Raw genomic sequence first — 19,444 nt, 5'->3', positions numbered from 1 at the left:
TTGGCTTCTGCTGGCCCTTCCGATGCAGAGCTGGCCCCTGTTAAGGGGCCCGGGACTCCCACTGCTCACCTGGAGTCTCCTGTTGCATCCTCCCCAGAGAGGACACAGTTCACATTGGGTGGGCAGAGGTGCCCCATCAGGCAGGGGAAGGACAGGACCTGCTACACTGGGGGTGGCTGTGTAGAGGCCTGGGCTCCATGGCATGTCCCCTGGTTGGGTCCCTGCCCTTCAAGGCTTCAGTCTCTCTGAGACTTGAGGGTTCGACCTAGACAGGCCTCATATTTCTTGCTAGCAGAGGGCTAGCACACCCGCCCCTACCCCCTGGTGACTCAGGGAGGATTCACACTGCTGCAGACGCCCAGCCGGGCCCTGCTCCAGGACAGTGGGGCCCAGAGACAACAGACAGTGCTCTCAACCCATTTCTCTTGCTTTCCCTCCTCCTGATCCCCAGAGCTGCTCTGTGTGGGGAAGGGAGGGGAGTCAGAGCCTGACTGGGGGGACTGAGCTCGTTTCACAGGGGCTCCATCAGCCTGGAGGTGGAAAGCAGGTCCCCAGGAAGAGCCCCCACCCAGCCCTGGAGCCAGCGGGGCCCTGCCTCTGTGGGTAAGCTCTCCCGGGGCCCCCGCCTTAGAATGAGCAGCCCCTGGAGCAGGCCTGGCCCTGGGAGCTCCCAGAGACCAGCTGTGGCCCTCACCCCCGCTCCCTTGGCTCGGCCTCTGCCGACAAAGATTCAGAAACCGGACACCTGGCCCCCCAAGCTACTGTGGGAACCTAGAGAGTGGGGGTCAGGAGAAAGCCCCCGTGGCCACCAGCCTGCAGCGGGCCAGCTAGTAGCCACTGGGAGAGGGCTTCTTAGCTGCCCAGTGTTTGGGGTCAGAATGGATCATTAGAGCTCGTCACCTCCAGGCCACCCCCACCCAGCAAGCAGCTGCTGGCCGGTTAAAGGGACAGAGAAAGATGTTCCACTTAAAAAAAAAGAAAGAAAAAAGGAACCCCCTGAGGGCCCTGTGAGAGCTTAGGAGGAGGCACATCTTCTGCAGCCTGAGCCCCAGGTGACCTCTACGGAGCTCAGACCTAGGTCGGTGCTGTCCAGTCCGGCGGCCAGAAGCCACCTATGGGTCCCGAGGCCTGAGACGTGGCTGGTGCCAACTGAGATGGGCTGCCGTGGCAAAGCACACACGGATCTCGAAGACTTCGTACAAAGGATGGAACACATCTCATGAGGAAGGTTTTCGCATCCATGACAGGCTGAATGATACCATTTGGGTACACAGGGTTCCGTAAAATATATATTAAAATAATGTCACCTGTTGCTTTTTATCTCGTTTTTTTGTTTGTTTGTTTTAACAGGGCCACTAGAAAAATCTAAATCACCCATAGGGCTCACATTGGTTACACACTACAGCTCTGTATGCCTGGAGCCTGGCCCAGGGCCTGCACTGAATGGGCACCTGGTGCATACCGAATGAAGGAAGGAAGGAAGGAGTGGATGGACAGACAGAGGGACACAAGCCCAGGGCCAAGGCCAGGCTGCAGGGGGCAGGGGTGGCTGTGGCCGGCTGGACAGTTGTGATGTGGGCTGTCACGCCTGGGTGACAGGCCACGGACAGGGGTGGCTGATTCCCCCAGATCCTGGTGATTCCCATCCCAGGAAAGGGCTCCAGGATGCTGGGGCTCAGGCAGCCAGAGCAGAGCCAGGGCCTTAGCTGGGTGGCCCCGACCAGGGTTGGGTGGGCCATGAGCACCCCAGAAATAGTGCAGCAATGTCCCAGCCTGCACCCAAGAAGCCAGACCTGGGAACGCCGAGGACAGTGGCCAAAGGGCGGCCACGTCTTTCTGTCCCACGCCCCTGTCTACCCAGGCCCCTGGCAGCACCTCTGGGAAGGGCTAATGGTCAGAGAGAGTGCTGTGCCCTGCATCTGGCATGAGCCCACGGTCTCTCCACGAGCAAGAGGGGCACCACCCACCGGGAGACTCAGGTGCACTCTGTCCCTGCCCGTGGAAACTCCCAGAACTCCATACCCTGCCCTCCCCCCACCCAGGGACCTTAGCTCCCAGCACCCACCCCGAGGGGAGGGCAGCATCTTACCTTAATCTGAGGGGCCAGTGAGTAGCAGGTGAGCTCAAACCGGACCTGGTCATTTCCCTGAAACAAGGAACAGGGGGTGGTCAGGAGCCGTAGAACAGGGGCGGGGGACAGGAGCAGCGCCTCACGACTGCTGACCACCTGCCTGGAGGAGCCGGGCGGCCTGGGTGCTCGGGTGTGTGCGGGACAGGATGCTCGCGTGCCCGGTGGTGAACGCCACGACTTCTGTGCGCGCCGTGCTGTGTGATGTGCGCGAGGGGGCGCGTGGGGGGCGTGTGCACGCGTATGGGTGGGCATGCGGCAGGACGGGGACACACACGTTTGGAGACATGGCAGGGCACGCACCCGTCTTGTCACGTATGTGCACACTTCGGGGGGCGCTCACGCGTGTGCGAGGCTGGGGGTCTGGCCCTGCCGAGATCCCGGTCCTTCTCTAGGCAGCCCCCCGCTGCCCACACCTCGGCCTCTTCCTCCAGTTTTCCTCCCTGTCTGGCCTCATCCGCCCCAATCCAGGGATCGAGTCCGGGGCTCGGGCTCCATGGTGCTTGGACTCCTCATATCCATAAAATTGGGAAGCCTGTCGCCTCGGTGAGCCTCAGTTTCCCCATCTACAATCGCCACTTGGCAGGGAATGGGTGGGCCACTGAGGGCCCTTTGCTCCTCGGCTCCGCTCTGTACAGGTGGGAAACCGAGGTGCCAACAGAAGGGACTACTCAAGGGCCCCCGGCCCCCACCAGCCCGCGAGGGATGCCCAGCCTCTCTGCGCCCGCGTCATCCGCTGTGCAATGGAGACTCGTCTGACCCCCCGGCGCGCAGACGACATGGAGGAGGGAGAGGGGGCCGCAGACCCGGTGGCTGCCAGCGACCCGCCTGCTTCCCATCAGCTCGGCCCCCGGAGGGGGCGCTTAAGCTGTGGAAATAACAGAGGGACCTTCCGCCTACTGTGAAAACTGAATGGGCCCAGCGAGGCGGCGGCGGGAATGACATGTTATTTTCCAGAGTCTCGTCAGGTGGCGCGGAAATGCAGGTCTCGGCCCCTCTGGGTGGCGGAGCCAGGAGCCCGGGGGCTGAGGCTGCCCCCCCCCCGTCCCGTGCCTCTCGGGGCCATGAGCTGCGCCAAATCCACCACCCCACTCGCCCGCCGACCCAGCCCTGTCGTGAGCACCCACTGAGCGCTCGTGGTCACAGGGGTGAGCCACCTGGGGCCAATGGGGTATTTCCCCCTTCTTCGCTGACGATGAAAGCGAGGCTCAGAGAAGTGATGTCGCTTGCCCGGGGTCACACAGCCAACAGACATTTCTGTCCTAAGAGCTCATATTCAGGTGACCGGTCTGAGCCCCAGACTTAAACTCATTGAAGCCTTACAGCTGACAGCAGCCCCCAGAAGCAGGTTCTACTATTATCCCCACCTACAGGTGGGGAAACTGAGGCACAGCCGGTAAACATGCCCAAGGACCCCGTGGCCAGCCCACTTCCTGGAGCAGCTACAATAAATGGTAGATCCATTTTAGATTTGTAAAGCACATGGTATTGCCTATCCTGGTGCGTTTTCCCCATGGCCTCGTGTTCCCCTACAGGCCTGCTGGGCTGGTGTCTGCCCATTCAGACCCACATGGGGACACCCATCTGTTCCAGAGTCAGAGACCCTCCCAGAAGCCAAACGGCCTCCCTTGGTTCAAACTCTGTCCCAGATTAAGAGCCACGGTGGGTCCAGTCCTTCCTCCCCCTCACCCCAGGACCCTCTGCAACCAGGGCAGCTCCCCGGAGCAGGAGAGGGGGGGATAGCTATCCTCCACATCATGTGTGTCCACGTGCTGATCCACGTGCCGGCGTGTGTAAGTGTGGGTGCAGTGCCCACGGGGACCGGAGGGGCTGGGGTGGGGGGTGGTCTGCCCATCTGTTCCTGGGCCAGCCATACAGATGGCGCCATTTACAAAACTGCTCCCCATACCCCTGCCAGAGTCTGGCTCATATTTCCAGGCCCTTCTTCCAAAACTGGGGGGAGGAGGCCCTGGAAGGGCCACCCCAGCTTCTGCACAGCTCTCTGGTAGGGAGGGAACAGGGCGGGGCATGGAGGGTGGACCCCAGCTCGAGCTCTGTAGCAGGTGCTGCCCAGTTGGGCCCTGGGAGGGATGCTGCCTCCCATCTCCAGGCCTTTGCAAGGGCTGTTCCTGCGGCCTGGGTTGCTCTTCCCCTTTGGTGTCACTGGCTAACTCTTGCCCCCCACCGTGATCCACCCCCTGCTGGGTCAGGGCTCCTAAGTCCCTGGGTGTCTCCCCTAGCCCATCCTGTACCAGCGAGCCCATGCATGGAGGAGGGCCAGTGCTGGATAAATATGCAGGGAGTGAATGAATGAACACACGCATGAATGCAACCTCTGGGAGGCTGGAACAAGGGCCCCTGGGCCCTGGTTGCCCCCATCGGTGACTCAGGAGCCAGTAGCTGGGAGAGCCCAGTGGCTGTTTCCACATGGCCACAGCCTCAGGACTGGCCACGCTGGAATCTTCATATCAGTGGGGGGAGCCCCTGCAGTCTGCTAATGGCCCAGCTTCCTCTGCACTGTGACCCCCTTGCAGAAAACTGCGAAGTGGTCCTCTGGTATCTCTCTGGGCTTGCCAGTCCGACCCCACCGACCTGGGTTCTTCCATCCGGGACCACAAGCCTCCCGCCCTTGCTCTGGAAGTCCACCTCCTGAAATGTAAAGTCACGGACGCCCGCCCCCAGCCCACCATGCCACAAGCCACGGCAGGCCACCAGCCCCTCTCCCCCCACCTTCCTGCCTCAAACAGCATTTCTCTGGACCCCGCCCCAGGCCTGCCTGGTTCTCCCTATTCACACCCCTCAGTTCTAGGAAATTGTCTTCAGAGACGTTGGGGGGCTTCCCCAGTTTCTGTAAATAGGGGAAACTAAGGCACGGGACTAAGCCTTGCCCATCAACCCCAGAAGAGATGGAGATCCAGGGTAGCACTGTACCCCTCCCCCCCCATGGCCTTCCAACCTCTAGTCTTGGAGGCCACAGAACCTCCGGAAAGGGTGTTCTTTTCAGAACCCCAGTCCTGCGGACCCTGGTAGGGACCAGAGGACCCTGGGAGGTGGTGGCCTTTCCAGATGCTTTTCTTGAGGGTAAGCAACCCAAGGCCTCAAATCCAAGCCTCTGGTGCCCTCTTGTGGCCAAATGGAGCAGTGCACACAACTGCAGGGGGCTACTCTCAGCTTCAGAGGGGCTAGTGTTTGGGGGTCTGTCTCCCCAGACCCTTGAATCTCCCAAGCCAGGGCCAGACCCACCACACGCACATGTTCACTCCACAAGCCCTGAATGCCACCTATCCTCAGTCCTGGGGCTACCACTGGAGGGACCCTCTCCGGGCAGGAGCCCTTCCAGAATCCTGATCTGGCCTCAGCTTAAACATCTCCTGGAATAGGGAGCTCACTGCTCAGCCCATTTCAATACAGGCAGATGAGATGGCTGGGAAGCTTCTTTATTCTGCACTCACATTTGTTCTCATTGACCTTCTTCTGCCCACAGGAGCCCCCAGTATAGGTCTGATCATCAGATGAATAGGGCACTCCCCTCCAGTCTCAAGTGAATCATTCCCTGCATGCCAGGCCCCTGCCAAGAACTTATGCAATTATCTTACTCATTGCTCCCAAACTGCACCATCCACTCAGGGGCCGGAAGTCGGGCGTGTATCACGGGTTGAGTTGTGTCCCCCACAGAAGAGAAGTTGAAGCCCCAGCTCCCAGTACCTGAGAATGTGGCCTTATTTGGAAATAGGGTCTTTATAGAGGTCATGGAGTTAGGTTGAGGTCACTAGAGTGGGCGCTAATCCCCATATCACTGGTGTTCTTATAAAAGGGAGGAGTTTGGACACAGAACCAGAGGGCAGAAGAGGGACGATACACAGGGCGAAGACAGCCATGTGCTTGTGGAACACCAGAATGTCGCATCTACAAGGGCATAGCTGTCCCTACAGAAGCCCGGAGAGGCCCGGAATGACGCCTTCCTAGCCCCTTCAGAGGGTGCGCGGCCCTGCCCACACCTGGGCCCCAGAACTGTGAGACAACCCATCTCCCTGGCTGGAGCTGCCCCCTGTGTGGTGCTGGGGTGTGGTAGGCCTGGCACGTTAAGACAGGGCTCCCCCTGCCCCCTCCCCTGTTTTTGCAAATGAAGAATCCGAGGCTGGGGGAGGGGAAGGGCCTCCCCAAGGGCCACACAGCTGGGATCAACCCCTCTTTGCTAACTCGGGGTTTCCGACCCTTTCCACTACATCGCATGGTAACCTCCTGTGCTCTGTGACCTGGCCCGGTGGCGGATGTCCCTGAGCCTCCATGTCAAGTCTGCCAACCCGCTCCCACTGGAGGCAGAACCCACCCACGGAACCCACAGCACACAGCCGTTACCACTCCCGGATTCCCGCTCCTATGGCTCTTATTCCTCCTGCTCAGACCGGACTGCCAGTGGCCGCTGCACACCTGACTCTCCGGGGGGGCAAAGCATGCAACTGCTCAAGGGCTGTGGGCCGCCCTGGCTGCCTGAGTCCCCTTGGCAGGTTGCCCTGCTCTCCCCAGCACCATCCATCTGTTGCCTCACCTTTCCCGTCGCGCCGTGAGACACATACTTGGCTCCCTCCCTCTGGGCAATCTCCACTTGTTTGCGGGCGATGCAGGGCCTGGCCAGAGAGGTGCCCAGGAGGTAGCGGTCCTCGTACAGTGCGCTGGACTGGATGGCGGGCCAGATGAACTCCTCCACAAACTCCTTGCTGACGTCCTCAATGAACACCTACAGGGAGAGGAGCCCATGGGAGGGAGGCTTGGCAAGGACGGGGCCCAGCCAGAGGACAGAGCCCCAGGGGCCTCCAATGGCCTGCATCTACAGCAGACACTACTAATGGATCCTGTAGTAGACATCTTCAATCAGTCCTAGCATACAGTACCATTAGTCCCCTCCTGCACTCATAGCAGACATGGCTAATCAACCCTGATCTCCATCTAGCTGAGACTGGATGTGGTTCTTAAGTCCCTCCCAGCACAGCATTCTGGGCTGGAGAGGAAACTTATCACCTAAGATCTAGAGCAGTCGATAGTAGACGGTAATCCACAAAGCTCTCAACCGGGGATGATTTTGTCCCCCAGGGTAGTGGCAATATCTGGAGATATTTTTGGTTGTCACAACTGGTGGGTTGGGGGAGAGGGATTCTGGTGTCTCATGGGTAAAGGCCAGGGATGCTGCCAAACATCCCACATTGCTCAGGACAGCCAGCCACATGCCAATAGTGCCAAAATTGACAAGCCCTGATCTAGAGGAATGGTTCTCAAAATGTAGACCTCTGGACATCCTCAAGACTCCTTCAGGGAGACTGAGCAAAACGATTTTTTATAGTGATCCTAAGGTGTTATTTGCCTTTTTCACCAGGTTGACATTCACACCGAATTTGCAAAAGCAATGATGGGTACAGGGGCTGGCTGCTCAGCACAAATCAGGGCAGAGACGGCCGCTGTGTTCCTAACGTCTCCCTTCCACAGTGACAATTTCACCCGAGAAGAAGCTGTCTTGAAGCCATAAAAATGATGACTTTGTTGCATCTCGAGCACAGAAGGAGAAATACACACGAAACACTTCTGTTGCATTCCAAAGCGAGTTACAAGCTGAACTAGCCACTTTTTTCATAGAACATCGTTTTTACTTGAAAGAATGACTGACAAATTATGGTCTTTCAGACTTGAGCGTTTGGCCAACGGTTTCACAAAAATGAAGTGACCTTGTCACTTCAGGGAAGACTGAGTACTTGTTGCCAATGATAAAATTAGGGCTTTCCAGTTAAAATCAGAATTATGGACAACTTGCATCTGTCAGCTTCCTAATATTTCTGTGAGTAGTGGCAAGACCGACAAATGTGAAGTTCTGATATTTTATAATGAAACAAAGCAACATTTGGGAGATCTGCATAACTCAATTAAACAATATCTTTCAAAAGACCAACGCATGATGTCACACAATCTTGCATGGTGAAAAAATCCACTCAAAGTGCAAGATGGACCAGAGGATTTTAATGCATGAAAAATTCATTGTACAGTTTCAGTTTCCCCATTGCACTAATCTTTAAGAAACTACCCCTTGTTGACTTTTGATGCAGTATCCAAGAATATCCCCAACTCTCTGAAAAGGCTATTAAAATATTCCTCACTTGGCGCACCTGGGTGGCTCAGTCAGTTGAGTGTCTGACTTTTGGTTTTGACTCAGGTCATGATCTCAGGGTTCTGGGATCAAGCCCCATGTTGGGCTCTGTGCTCAGTGAGGAGTCTGCTTGAGATTCTCTCTCTTCTTCTCCCTCTTCCCCTCCCCCCTCACTCACGCACCCATGCTCTCTCTCTCTCAAATAAATCTTAAAAAAAAAAAAAATATTCCTCTCTCTTCCAGTGTTACATTCATGAGGCCGTATTTTTTCCAAATGCAAACCAAAACAACACATCACAAAATGGAGACACAGCTACAAGAATCCATCTGTCTTCTGTTAAACCAGACATTAAGAGATTTAGAAAAATGTAACACAATGCTACTTTTACCAAAAATTCTTGTTTTGGAAATAGTTACTTTTCTGAGGTAAAAATGTCAACATTTTATGTTAACATATAATGTGTTCAATATTATTCTTTTAATTCTAATATTAATATTATTCTTTTAAAATGGGTTAATATTTTAAAAATTTCAGCTTTTATTTATACTATGATGATATCAATAGACGTAATCCACAAAACTCTATGGGGCACTCAGTAATTTTCAAAAGTGTAAAGGGGTCACAGGATTCTTTGTATTATTTTTGCAACTCCCTGTGAGTCCATAATTATTTTAAAATAAAATTTAAAAATTTTTTAAAAATGAAGCAAAGAACGAAAGAAAAGGAAAATTAAAAGAAAAGCAATGGGGACTATACCCTGATGGTATGGGCAAGAAATTTCAATTCCAAACAAATACATAAACGTATATGGGAGCCTGAGAGGACAAGGTTAAGAATCTGATCTAGGGTAATGAACTAAGGCCAAATCTTTACACGAAAGCCCAACTGATGTGAAAGCCCAACTCATTTCAACACTCAAATGTTCTTACTGCACTTTCTGGGCTCCTGCTCAGACAACTCCTCTCCTCTCTGAGACTCAGCGGCTCCTGACCAAGGAGGGATATCCAGTGTTAGGCGCATGGCCAGTGATGGGATGTGGGACTCATTCATTCATTCATTTTAAGGTACTACTATGTGCCAGGCTCCTTTTTAGGTTCTGAGAACCCCACAGAAGTGCCCTGCAGAGGGGACCAGTTCTGAGCAAGCAGGTGGGCTGGTGGCCTTTCACAACATCCCTGTTATGTCCCCCTGCCCATTTGCCCAAGTGAAGGGGCGAGGGTGCCACGGACGTCCCCATGGGAGCAGCTCAGACTTTATACTGTGAGCCTATGTGAGAAGGGACCACGTTGGCTCTGTTCACCATCTGAGCTCTGCACCCAGCAGAGGGCCTGCCCGCCACATGATTAGATGCTCAGTCAATGCACTGAATTCAACTGGAACTTTCTGATTCTGCTGAATGGTTGGAAGGATGGGCAGAGATAAAAGAGGAATGGGCAGGGCATCCACCTGGATGAAGGATGGATGAAAGGATGGTTGGATGGAGAGTTGATGGTTGGATGGATGGATGAGTGGATGGATGGATGGATGGATGATGGTTGGGTGGAGGGATGGATGAGTGAGTGGATGAGTAGAGGGATAAAAGAGGGATGGATAGGTGGATGGATGGATGTGGAGGAGGAAGATGGATGAGCAGGTGGGATGAGGAGGTGGTGGGGCAGGGTAGAGTGCCTAGGGAAGGCAGGGAGATGATGGTGTCCACATGCCTGGAAACAGAAGGAATCGATCTCATACTCTTGGAAGCAAGAGGACCAACTGGAAGGGATGTAGACGACAAGGAACTCTGAGACAGCAATGCCCACTGCTGCCCCCACATGTCAGAACCCCACTCCCAGCCCCAAACCCTGCCTCCACTTGGTACCTTTTTGGCCCCGAGCTTCAGTGCCTTCTTCCTGGCTTCCTCAAAGTCTTCCTTCTGGCCGATGTTGGCCTGAGAAGCAGAAGCAGAGAGGCCTCATCAGCCCAGTGGCATAAAGGAGAGTGGGGGAAGAATTTCAGCCCCCCTGGGCAAGAGCTCTCTACAGCACCCCTCAAACGGAGGTGCTTTCCATTTGGGGGGCCAAGGTCACAGTTAGGAAGCGAAAGGCACAAAGCAGGGTCCGGAGAAGCTGGACTGCTTCCAGGAGCTGACACTTGGCCCTGCCTGGATGTGCTGGGAAGCAGTTCCTATGGGTCAGAACACTAGAGGGGCCTGGCCCTGTTCACTGGGCTGCTGGGACCCGGCATTTGCTGTTATTGCCTTGAAGGTCTCGGGCTTCCCTTAAACCCATCTATCTCTTCCTGAAAACTCCCCCAAAGCCAGTACTGAGGTTGCTGTGTCAGAAAGTGTGGCAACCCCCGGGGGATTTCTGCAGCTGAGCACAGCGACTTGACCATCCCAAGGCATCTGGGCGGGCAGGAGGCCATCCCTGCTGTTGGAGTCCGACTTCTCTGACAGCCCCCTCTGCAGACACCAGCGTGTTTTCTGCTGGCCGCACTCTGGCCTGCTGCCCAGATTTCGACCCTGCATTCTGCTCACCAGATTCTGGAATCTTCTCAGAGCCCAGCTGCAGGTTTTTTCTGAGGTCACTCAGTTTTAAAATCTGGATAGTGGTAGCCGGGCTTCTGGACCGCCCCACTATGCTGCCATCGGCAGGACCCACACACACCCTGGGGTCCTTGGATGCCCCCAAAGCTGAGACTCCCACCTGCCAGGGGGCTGTGAGCGAGGTGCTTCCCCTCCCTGGGCCTCACTCTCCCCTACCCGAGGGACAAGGGGACTGGGCACTATGAGGTGATATTGACTTTAACTGCAAACCAATCAATGCTGGCAACAGCTGAACTTTGGTCTCTGCAGAGCAGCATCCTCACTTCCTCTGGGCCCTCTTGCCATAGGAAGGGAGGGGAATAAATCATGTCTCCTGCTCATTTTAGGAACAAGCCCAGGATCCAAGCCCAGATGATCAGAACCCTTCATGACACAGCCATAGTAACCAATGTGTGGCAGGCAGTGGCTCGGGCAATGAGAGTGCCCCTTGGGCCCTCCCATCAGAGCCTCTGCAGGAAGCCCTCCTTTCTCTGGGAAAGCCAGGCTACGATGACGTGAGCCTTGCCTGCCCTGTGGAGAGGCCAAGAATGAAGCCAAATAGAGGCAGAAGCAGATCTGGATATGCACCTGGATTCAGCCTTGCCTGAAGCTGTCAAAGCCCAGATTTCTCAGTTACACAAGCCAAGAACTATCTTGTTTTTTGGTTTGTTTTGCTTGAACTGGTACAGGTTAGATTTTTAGAATTTGCACTCAAAAGAGTCCTGAATACATGGAGAAGGATTCAGAAGCAACGTCCAGTTCATTAGAAATGGAGCCGGCTTGATCAGGGATGCCTGCTGGACCCAGCATGGGGGAGTGGCATCACACATAACCTACCCTAGGACTAGGTGGTCTCTAGCAGCTTTGCTAGCTCAGCCGCTGCAGGATTCTGTAATCTTTGCAAAATTACTGGGGGCTGACAGGGGACTTCCGGAAATGGGAAGAGTGTGTGCTTGCCATGGCCTTCAGCAGGCCCATGGTCCCTTGCAGGCAGTCTGGCCGAGTCGCACCACCAAGCTCCTTTCTGGCGTTCCTCCCCACCCCCTCGGGCACCCACAGAGAGCTGGCCTCCTCTGTGCTCTGGGGACACCCCAGACCTGGGGTACACCACGGATGTTCATTTTACAGATGAGGAAAGGGAGGCAGAATGACAAGTATGTGCCTACAGTTCAGGGCAGGCTTAGGGAGGGGACGCTGGGCCCAGGCGAGTGACAGTGAGCACATGGTCAGCAGGACAAACAGGTAGAAAGACAGACACACTGAGCACCTCCTTACCAGGTAGGCAATGACGTCATAGCCTTGTTCCTTCAGCCACACGAGAATGCAGGAGGTGTCCAGGCCGCCACTATAGGCCAGAACCACGGAGCCTTTGCTGGACATCTTATCTGGGGGGGTGGGGGGGGGTGGTGAGGAAGGACAGTGACACAGAGTCAGCCCATCCCAACCCGCCAGCCCCTGCAAACAGCCCCCACCTTGGCCTTGGGCAGCCTCATCCCCTGGACGAGCTGCCGCTGGAGGGTTGGGAACAAGATGTTCACCTGTCATCAAGGCCAGCCGAGGAGCTGGTCCTTCCCGCAGCCTCACTCTCTCCACCCCCACCCCTGGGGGACCGACCTCACCACTGCACGCACGCATCCCACACATTCAGGGTCCTGGGAATACTGACAGTAGCTTGGGGCTGACGGGGTGGGGGGGGGCACCCAGTGGGGTGGAAAGCATGTCTTGGAGCCAATCCCCCACCAGCTAGAGAAAGCACATGAGGCTGAGCTGTCAGGATGAGGCCAGGATGCTCGGCAGACATGGGTGGGGCCGCTCGGAGTGTGCCAGGCATGGTCCTGGGGGCCTCGTGTAGCTCGCCCTGCACCCCAACCATGACCCCATGAAGTAGCTGCTGTCGTGCCCCCTGGGGAGACAGACACTGGGGCTCAGACAGGTGAGCAGCCTGCTCAAGATCACAGAGCACATGCCAGGGCTCTTCCCAGCATGCAGTGCTGCCTCCCAGCTGTAGGCAGAATAGGATGCTGGGGTGCAGCGCTCCTGCCTCCATGTACCTCTCCCACTGGGGGCCCCACCAAATCCTCCCGCACTGGGATTTTAGACTCTTTTCAAATGCAAGCCCCTCTGGGAGGGTAAACGAGAGACCCAGAGCACCTCGGTGACCAACTGTTCCGGGGCGCAGATGCAGACACTGAGTCCCAGAGAAGGAAGGAACAGGCAGAGGGAGGTCCTTCCTGGAGGTATAGATCATAGATCTGTCCCTCTGCAGCAGGGACAGGTGTGTCCCACCCTATCTGTCTCCTCAGCTACACTGAGGCACCAGGGGCTCCTATCTTCTTGCCTTTGCAGCCGCTGTTCCTTCTTCCAGAAGACTCTCCCTGAACCCTCAGGCTGTGTTGGGGCTCGCCCTGCCTCCCCCAGCACTCTCCCCGTGGCCCTGAGAGTCAGTGCCATCACTGTGCCCCCTTTGCTAAAGAGGAAAGCGAGGGTCGCAGAGGTGGAGCCACGTGCTTGAGGTCAGATGGTCAGCAGGCAGCGGGACCAGATGTGGAACGAGGCCATCTGGTCCCAGCATCCCTGGACATGGCCCCAGCATCCTGCATTTACAGAGGGGACGCCTGGGTCTGGTGAGAGCATTTGCACCAGAGTCTGACCAAGGTCAGGGTCCTTATTAGATACTCTTGAGAAAAGCCGTGGACACCCCTCCACAGAGCCATGGAGCCCAGAAGGGGCACCCCACCATGGCTACCTGTGTACGGAAAACCTCCCCCGCGCCTGGAGGTCCAGAGAGGTGCTGTCCCGGTCACTCCACCCTGTGCGCAGAGCCTGGACCGAGCCCGACGTGCCTAGAACACACGTCTGCTGTGCAGATGCAGCTCACGGGCCCACCCGCCTGCCGGCCCCAAGGCTCACACCCCTGTGGCCTTTTGGACACAGAAGGGAACAGCGAGGTTGGAGGGGGTGTTTCTGATGGATGTATACGACTTTTGCCTCTACTGGGCATTCGACCACCTGCCAGGCCCTGTCCCCAGCCACCTGGTTTGCTGGTGACTCAGCAGACCCTGACCCCGGGGCCAGGAGATGGTGCCCATGGCAACTGCAGCCAGGCAACAGGCCACCAAAAATGGAGGGAGGGAGGAAAGAGGGAGGGAGGCAGAAGGGACCCAGAAAGTACCTTGGATTGGAGATGTGGGTTCCCGGCTTCTGGAATCTGACTTCGCGGCTCCGTGAACCACTCTGCAAAAGCAAAAGCTGTTCAGCTGCCTGGCATGGCAGTCCAGGTGAAGCCAGGGACCCTGAACCTGGCCCCTCCAGCTGCCGGATTCCCCTGGAGCAGCCCTGTTGATCGGGGAGATTTGGGGAGGCCCAGGAGCCACCCGCCCAGCCTCCTGGCCCTGGAAAGTACTGGTGCTCCCAGCCCCGTGGGCTTGTGTGCCACGGTGCTGGGGTTGGGGTGGGGCGTGTATCCTGTTGCATATTTTTCAAACAGCTCCACTGAGGTTTAACTGAGATACAAGAAACTGCATATATTGAGAGCGCCTATGTAGCGTGAAACTGTCACCGCAATCAACATAAGGAACCTATCCATTATGTGCTGAGCTCTTCCCTTCGAGTTGTCCCCATTTTAGACACAGGGAAACTGAGGCTCAGGTTAAGGAACTGGCTCGAGGCCTTGCTTGGCGGATCGAGTGGCCGAGCCAGGACTCAAACCCAGAGGGCTGGGCCCCATGAGCCACTGCTGGAAGGGATAAGGGCCCAGAGAAGGGAAACACGGGGGCAGGTGTGGTCTGGGAAGCTACAGGGCCCTGGCGTGACTGGGGTGGGCTCAAGACAGGGAGAGGTGATGCCGGCCTAAGATTCACCCTGCTCTTAGAGTCGCCCCTGCTCTGCCATCTCCTAGGGGCACCTGGAGCCAAGAGGGTGGGCACCGGAGTGAGGGAGAGGAAGCTCCATGGGGACAGACAGACTGCCTGTGATCCCTTGTCCATGGCCCATCCTAGCACATGGCACGCTGGGTTTAATCGCACCCCCACCCCCACAGCTGTGAGGTCCATGGGGACAGGGACCATCTTGCAGTCAGCAAGTGTCATGCGGCCGGCACTCAGAACAACGCTTCCGATTCCACAGTCTAGAGGTCAGTTCCTTGCCTCTAAAGAGAAGGTTAGGTAAATCCCCTCAAAGCACGCCCTCATCCAGCCACTAGGGAGCCACTAGGAAGCCCCGCCTGCTTGCCAGGCTGTGCGCATGCATGGGCACCGGGGGGCCTCAGCCTCTGGCTCTGAGCCGCGTGGAAGAACGCACACAGCTATCCAACTGTGTGCTTCAGTGTGAACGCGTGTGTGCATGCCGGCACGTGGGTGGGGGCGCGTGTTGGGTTTGGGCCTGCGTGTGCAGAGATGAGCAGGGCAGGTGGCCGGGAAATGATGCAATCTGACACTGGCATTCCCCCCCTCCCCACCCCGCTGCCTCCCCCCAGGCACCCAGTGAACTCGTCCCTGGGCTGCTTAATGAGACTGCCGCCTGCCTCCGGGACTGGAGACTGACGGGGCTGAGTCCTCCCTGTGGGGGTGGGAGATGGGGAGACGAGCAGGAAGGAAGAGCAGTTACTGTCCGGGGGGTACCCACTATGGGTAAAGCACAGTGGCTGCGTCCTCCAGACCTGGGCCCAAGCTGCTTCAGCTGCTCATCTGCAAAACGGGGGTAAGAAGAGCCCGTCAGTCCACAGGGCGACCGCTGAGGATGCAGCGAGATGCTGGCGGAGGGGGGAAGCAGCCAGAGCTGGGCAGCCAAGCCTGTGCCCACCAGACTCTCGTTACCGCTGTCACGGCTAACCTCGGGCCAGTCCCTCACTCCCCAGGGCTCGACTAGCCATCTGCACAACCTGAACGCCATTCTGGTTCCGACACCCCAGGGCCCTGGTCTGCCTGCCTGGGGGGAGGTGTCTAGCCCGTCCTTGGCCCCACCCCACCTTCCACGAAGGGCGCAGGGCAGGTTTCGCCAGCTCCCGGCACAGGCCCACTGCGAAGAACATCCTTGCCTCCCCACTCCCATGTCAGCCCTGACATCCTTCACCAGAAGAGGGACACCTGGGAGGAAGGAAGAAGGTGGCCTCATGCCGAGATGCCTGCCAGCCAGCCAGGCCCGAGTTGGCAAGGCAGGCGGCATTCTCCATGGTCCCAGCCAGAGTCACCCCATCACCTCCCAGCGACAGCGCTAGGCCAGCCTTGGCACTCGCTCGGTTCTAGGGAAACCCGTGTGCTCTAAGATGTCAAAGCTGGACCAATGACAAGAGCAGACACTATGTTCAGTGCCGCACGAGGGCCATTTCAAGGAGGAGACTATTATTACCACGTGGGGCTCAGAAAAGGTAAGCGACAAGCTAGCAGATGGCAGGGCTGGGACAGAAACCTCGGCTGACTGCAGACCGCCTGCTTGTTACTGCCCTGTGGCCCATACACTCGGGACCCTAGGAGACCACGGATCACCTCCCCCTCACTTCGTCTCTCAGAAAGCAAAGCCCCCAAAGAATCATCACCGATCAGTAGTCCATTTCTCTGCATGGGCATACAGCCTGGCAAATGTTCTTCCGGAACCCCTCCCTGGCATTCTAACTTGGCCCAGCTGGGTTCGTTATAGTTTTTTTTTTTTTTTTTTTAAGATTTTTATTTATTTATTTGACAGAGAGAGAGATAGCGAGAGCAGGAACACAAGCAGGGGGAGTGGGAGAGGGAGAAGCAGGCTTCCCATGGAGCAGGGAGCCCGATGTGGGACTCGATCCCAGGACCCTGGGATCATGACCTGAGCCGAAGGCAGACGCTTAACGACTGAGCCACCCAGGCGCCCCGTTATAGTTTTTTAAAACCCTAGCTCCACCGAGGCCAGAAGGATTCTCTCTGACTTTGGGCTTTCCTCATTGTAGGGCTGCAACCCCTACCACTTTGGGGCCCTCTTTTGTGTCGGACAGAGCTAGGCTGCAATTCCAACTCTGACCAGGAGGTGCCGCTGTGGGGTCTCAGCCTGCCCGTCTGCTTGACAGGTTCAGCTCATCTCTTCTGCACGTCCTTGGTCAGACAGGGGAGCGATTTTCTCCCCAATTGACAGATGAGGAAGCTGAGGTCAAGGGGCTGGCCCTAGGCTAGACACTGAGCTGGCTCTCAGCCGTGGGGTTCCTGGGGCCTGAGAATCAAATCAGGAAGACTGGTTCCCTTGAGGACAGTGGCACTCCAGCAAACTTCTTCCATCCAGGGTTAGGGGTCATTCGGGGGTCTGCCTGGGCTGGGAAGGTCTCTGAGTCTCTGCTTCTGGTGACAAGCCCCTGAGACGGGTGGTAAAGAGACTAAGGAGATCTCACCAGGCTCTGGTAAGAGACACGCAAGCTCCTAAGAGCATTTGGAGCTCATGGAGGAAAGGAGAGTGCATTCATTCATTTGCTGATTTCTACTAATAATATTAAAAAGCCTGTGGGTGCATGGCCTACCCCCAAGTCTGGGGAGGGCACCTGCCACCCGAGGGAACACGCCGGGGCCTGGAAGATCAACCCTGCCTACAGTGTTACAGCAGAGCTCAGAGCTTCAGACCCTGAATTCCAGTGAATTAGTTTCTCTCTTTCCACGTGGGTGCCCACAGGCAAGGCACTCACTTCAGGGGCTGTGTGCTCTGAGGAAGGCAGCTGGCCGTCCTGCCTGGCCTCCCAGGCCCCACAGGGCTAAGGTGGAATGGGGCATGGGAAAGCGCTTGCGCAGCAGGTGAGCCTGGGCCTGGCCCCCCTCTGTGAGTCAGATTCCTGGGGCCTCAAGCCAGGGGAAACGGCTACCAGCGCAGCCAAGTGGCCACAAAGCCCCCTGAGCAGGCCGACAGTGGATGGGGCACATGTGAGGACTCTGGGGACCTCAGACGTTGCAGAGTGGGGGCCTCCCTCCTCTGCCCCACCCGGTGCCTGGCCCAGGCTCTAGGTGCTTGCTGGGCAGCCTTCATCATTCCGTCAGCTTGTGCGGAGCAGAGCTAGAACCGCTTCTCAGCACAGTGCACAGCTCCCCCTGGGACAGGTCCCCACCCCACCCCTGGGCTCCCCTGCCTGGGCTCTGATGGAAGAAGGAAGGGAGTTCAGAATGAAGCCTCCTCCAGTCCCATCCATCTCCAAAGTTCCCACCCCTTTGTGGCTCTTTCTGTCTCTCCGGTCTCCCTCCCCACCAGAACCTTCAGTAGGAGGGCAGAGAGCTTGTCTCCTGTTCCATGGCCCCAGTTTATGGCACAAGGGGAGGCATGCCCCAGACAGTTGATGAGTGAATGGACCCAGGCACGGCTCTCAATATTCTAGAGAGACTGTCCCACAGTCTGTTACTGTTTCCTGAGCCCTGAGCCTGTGCCAGCTCCATCCGACAGATGGAGAAACTGAGGCTTGGGAAGCTGGCGGCTCACCTGACCCAAGCCTCACCTAGTGGTGCCTGCCTTCCTGCCTTGGGTCTACTGGCTCCAGAATCTGCCCTGTCACCAGCCGTGGGCTGGGAAAGAAGGATCAAAGCCCAGGGTCTATTTGATCCATCCCTGGGGAAAGGACAGGTTTGTTCCTGCCTGAGATGTGCAGCCAGACCGCGATGCCCCGGAGGAGACGCTCCCACTGCGCAGAAAGGAACACTGAGGTGGCCGGGTCACGGGACCTCCTCAGGAAGAGCCCTGGCGGGCTGGGAGAGGAGTTTCCTCCATTTCACAATGACCCTCCCTCCCTGGAGGGCGCAGCCGCCCAAGGTGCCGGAGACAACAGCAACCCGGACGGCGGACATTTCCTGCGGAGCGGCCCCTCCCACTGCCCGGAGCCCGGAGCCAGCCAGAAACCCGGCACGGTGACCCCGCGGGGTCACCGGCCCCACCTGGGCGGGGAACGCTAATCCCTCTCAGGAGGCAGAGACTGCCGCCCCCTGCAGGGGAGGGAGCGCAGTCGCACCCAAGACTCGGGGGCCCGCAGCCCGTGTCCCGGCGCCCATCTGTCCGGGGTAAACTGAGGCTCGGAGCTGTGGGAGGGGCGATACGCCCAAGCCCCGGGACTAGGGGCAGAGGTGGGGCTGGAACTCTGGTTTCACGCAGAGAAAGAGAGGCGGAGACAGAGACTGGGGATGGCCAGAGAGGGGGCGAGAGTCGGGAACCCCCACACCCTCCGGACTCCCAAGGTCTCCATCTGGGGGGTTCCGGTATAGAGGAAGCCGGATTAGAGACGGAGACTCCAGAAAGGACCTCGGCCCGCGAAGGGGACAAATAACCCGACCTGCCCCCCTCAGAGCCCCCGGACACGCGCCCCGGCCCCACCCCCGAGGGTCCCAGGAATCCGGCCGCCCGCCGTCTGAACGGCAGAAGCCCCGGCGTCGGCCTCCTTCCCTCCCGTCCAGGTGCGAGCCCGGGGCGCGCGGCCACTCGGCGCCGCCCTCTGCTCCCGCCCGCGCGGGCGCCCGGAGCGCAGTCCCCTCGGCCTCCTCCGCCGGCTGTCGGCGGGACCCGCGGCGGGGCGTCTCCTAGACGAGAGCGTGGGAGCGGGAGTCTCGGGCCGGGGGCTCCTTACCGTGGCCCGGGCGGCGGTGGCAGGCGGCGGAGCAGGGCCGGTTGCGTCGCGAATCCCGGATTATAAACACC

The 19,444-nt window shown here is 57.6% G+C and overlaps 1 protein-coding gene across 1 annotated transcript in view; it reads right to left on the bottom strand.

Moving 5' to 3' along the window:
* The window catches only part of ASS1 (argininosuccinate synthase 1), a 50,675-nt gene extending 31,231 nt beyond the window's left edge, over positions 1 to 19,444 (bottom strand). The window contains exons 1-6 of the mRNA XM_021691748.1: positions 19,374 to 19,444; positions 13,998 to 14,059; positions 12,101 to 12,210; positions 10,121 to 10,189; positions 6,678 to 6,866; positions 2,090 to 2,146 (exon numbers count right to left, since the gene is read on the bottom strand). Coding sequence (XP_021547423.1) covers positions 2,090 to 2,146; positions 6,678 to 6,866; positions 10,121 to 10,189; positions 12,101 to 12,205 — 420 coding nt within the window. The 5' untranslated portion in view covers positions 12,206 to 12,210; positions 13,998 to 14,059; positions 19,374 to 19,444. The remainder of the gene's footprint in view (positions 1 to 2,089; positions 2,147 to 6,677; positions 6,867 to 10,120; positions 10,190 to 12,100; positions 12,211 to 13,997; positions 14,060 to 19,373) is intronic.

Source organism: Neomonachus schauinslandi, chromosome 13 (assembly GCF_002201575.2).
Source record: "Neomonachus schauinslandi chromosome 13, ASM220157v2, whole genome shotgun sequence".
NCBI classification, from domain to species: domain Eukaryota; kingdom Metazoa; phylum Chordata; class Mammalia; order Carnivora; family Phocidae; genus Neomonachus; species Neomonachus schauinslandi.
The sequence above is the reverse complement of the archived record's forward strand: the minus strand, read 5'-3'. Positions and strand labels throughout refer to the sequence as shown.